The following is a 1,612-nucleotide window of genomic DNA, read 5'->3' on the forward strand; positions in this document are numbered from 1 at the left end:
CTTTCCCTATGACCATCCCCTCCCGTGGCTGCCAAAGTACACCGACGCAGAGAGTCTTGGGTGCCATATTTTAGACCGCAGCCTTCTTGGGGGCAGATACCTTTTAGCTGGTAAAACACCATGCTGTATTTAAACAACCCCAGTAACTTGCAGAACAGAATTGTCAAAAGAGCTCTCTAGCCAGTGTTCCCTCTAAGCTGAGTTAGTGTGAGCTAGCACACAGTTTTTTAGCCTCCAGCTCACAGATTTTTGTCTTAGCTCAGAAAGGACGGCTCCAGAGCCAACTAATTTATGCAGCAGCCAAATTGCTCACTCACAACCTTGGATCACAAAGTAGAATTTTTGCTCACAAGACACCACAGCTTAGAGGGAACATTGCCTCTATCCACGGCTATTTAGACCCAATAACCTGGCTGTGGACAGACTTCTCTTCTGCAAATTTATCAAACCTCTTCTGCAAATTTATCAAACACCCCTTCCCCTTAAAAAAAGAAAAGGTAGCAGATCTCAGAAGCTAAGCAGGGTCTGCCCTGGCCAGTATTTGGTTGGGAGACCTCCAAGGAATACCAGGGCCATGACATAGAGGCAGGCAATTATTATTATTATTATTAGTCTTATGAATTGCCCAACCTGCAAGCGGGCTCCGGGCGATTTACAACCGTATAAACCATTTAAAAAATACAATTAGTGCATAATTTAATGAAAACACCAAGAGAACAATAATGGCGACGGCGAACCACCTCCTTGCCTTGAAAATCCCATGGGGGGTGGCCTCAAGTCAGCAGTGACTGCATGGCGAGTAAAATAAAATCGGTGGCCGCCTCCGTCTGGTGGCAGCAGGCCAGCTAGCGCATTCCCTCATCAAGATCCATGCACGGATTTTACATTAAGGTAGCCAGGTTGCAAAACTCAGCCCCCCGCACCGGGTTGGGTTACCTCGGTTAAGAGCCGTTATTTAAAATTTATTTTATTTTTTGCAAAGAGGGTTGTGCAGCGAACGGCAGGAGGGTTTTGCTCGCCGGAGCCCGGAAGCGTGCGCGCCTCCCGACGTTCTCCGCCCAACCCGTGTCTGCTTGCGTGCATAAATGCAAACTTCCCTTCCCTGGCAGCCCTCCGCCTGTTCTCTGTAAGGCCCCTGTCGCGCTCTGGGGGCGGAGCCGAGGCCGGGAGGGGGGGCGGGCCCTGCGTGTCCATGGCGACGCGGCGGTGACGTGCGCTCGGGGGGCGTGGGCGTCCCGGCTCCATATGAGGCCGAGGGGGGGGACCGCGAGGGGGGCCAGAGCCCGAGACCGACCCGGCGGCTGGGAGGCTGCGAGCGGCAGGAGCCATGAAGACCCCGACGGACGCAGGTGGGGACTGAGAAAGGGGGGGATTCCCCCACACAGTGGTTGGGGGGGGACCCACCTTGCAGGGGGAGTCGCTGGGCGTGCGGAGCGGGGTGGGCGACACGTGGGCTGGAAAGTTGGATCGGTGCGCCGAAGTTGTTTTTTTCCCCCTTCCCCGGGGGTCGGCCGAGTGCGGGGGGCACCCAGTTGGGGACGGGTGTGTAGGCGAGTGGAAGCAGCGGGGTGAATCTTACCCCTGACTTTTAATTTTTGGGGGGGGGAGTGGA

The 1,612-nt window shown here is 55.0% G+C and overlaps 1 protein-coding gene across 2 annotated transcripts in view; it reads left to right on the forward strand.

Moving 5' to 3' along the window:
• Positions 1-1,612, forward strand: part of ERF (Ets2 repressor factor) — a 31,489-nt gene that overhangs the window by 15,363 nt on the left and 14,514 nt on the right. The window contains exon 1 of one of the 2 annotated variants that reach the window (XM_015409391.1): positions 1,284-1,349. The exons of the other annotated variant lie outside the window; for it this stretch is intronic. Within the exon in view, the coding sequence (XP_015264877.1) occupies positions 1,328-1,349 (22 nt within the window). The 5' untranslated portion in view covers positions 1,284-1,327. Of the gene's footprint in view, positions 1-1,283; positions 1,350-1,612 lie in introns of those variants that run through there. 2 annotated transcript variants of the gene reach the window in all.

This window comes from Gekko japonicus, unplaced genomic scaffold (genome assembly GCF_001447785.1).
Source record: "Gekko japonicus isolate JY-2015 unplaced genomic scaffold, Gekko_japonicus_V1.1 scaffold745, whole genome shotgun sequence".
NCBI classification, from domain to species: Eukaryota; Metazoa; Chordata; class Lepidosauria; order Squamata; family Gekkonidae; genus Gekko; species Gekko japonicus.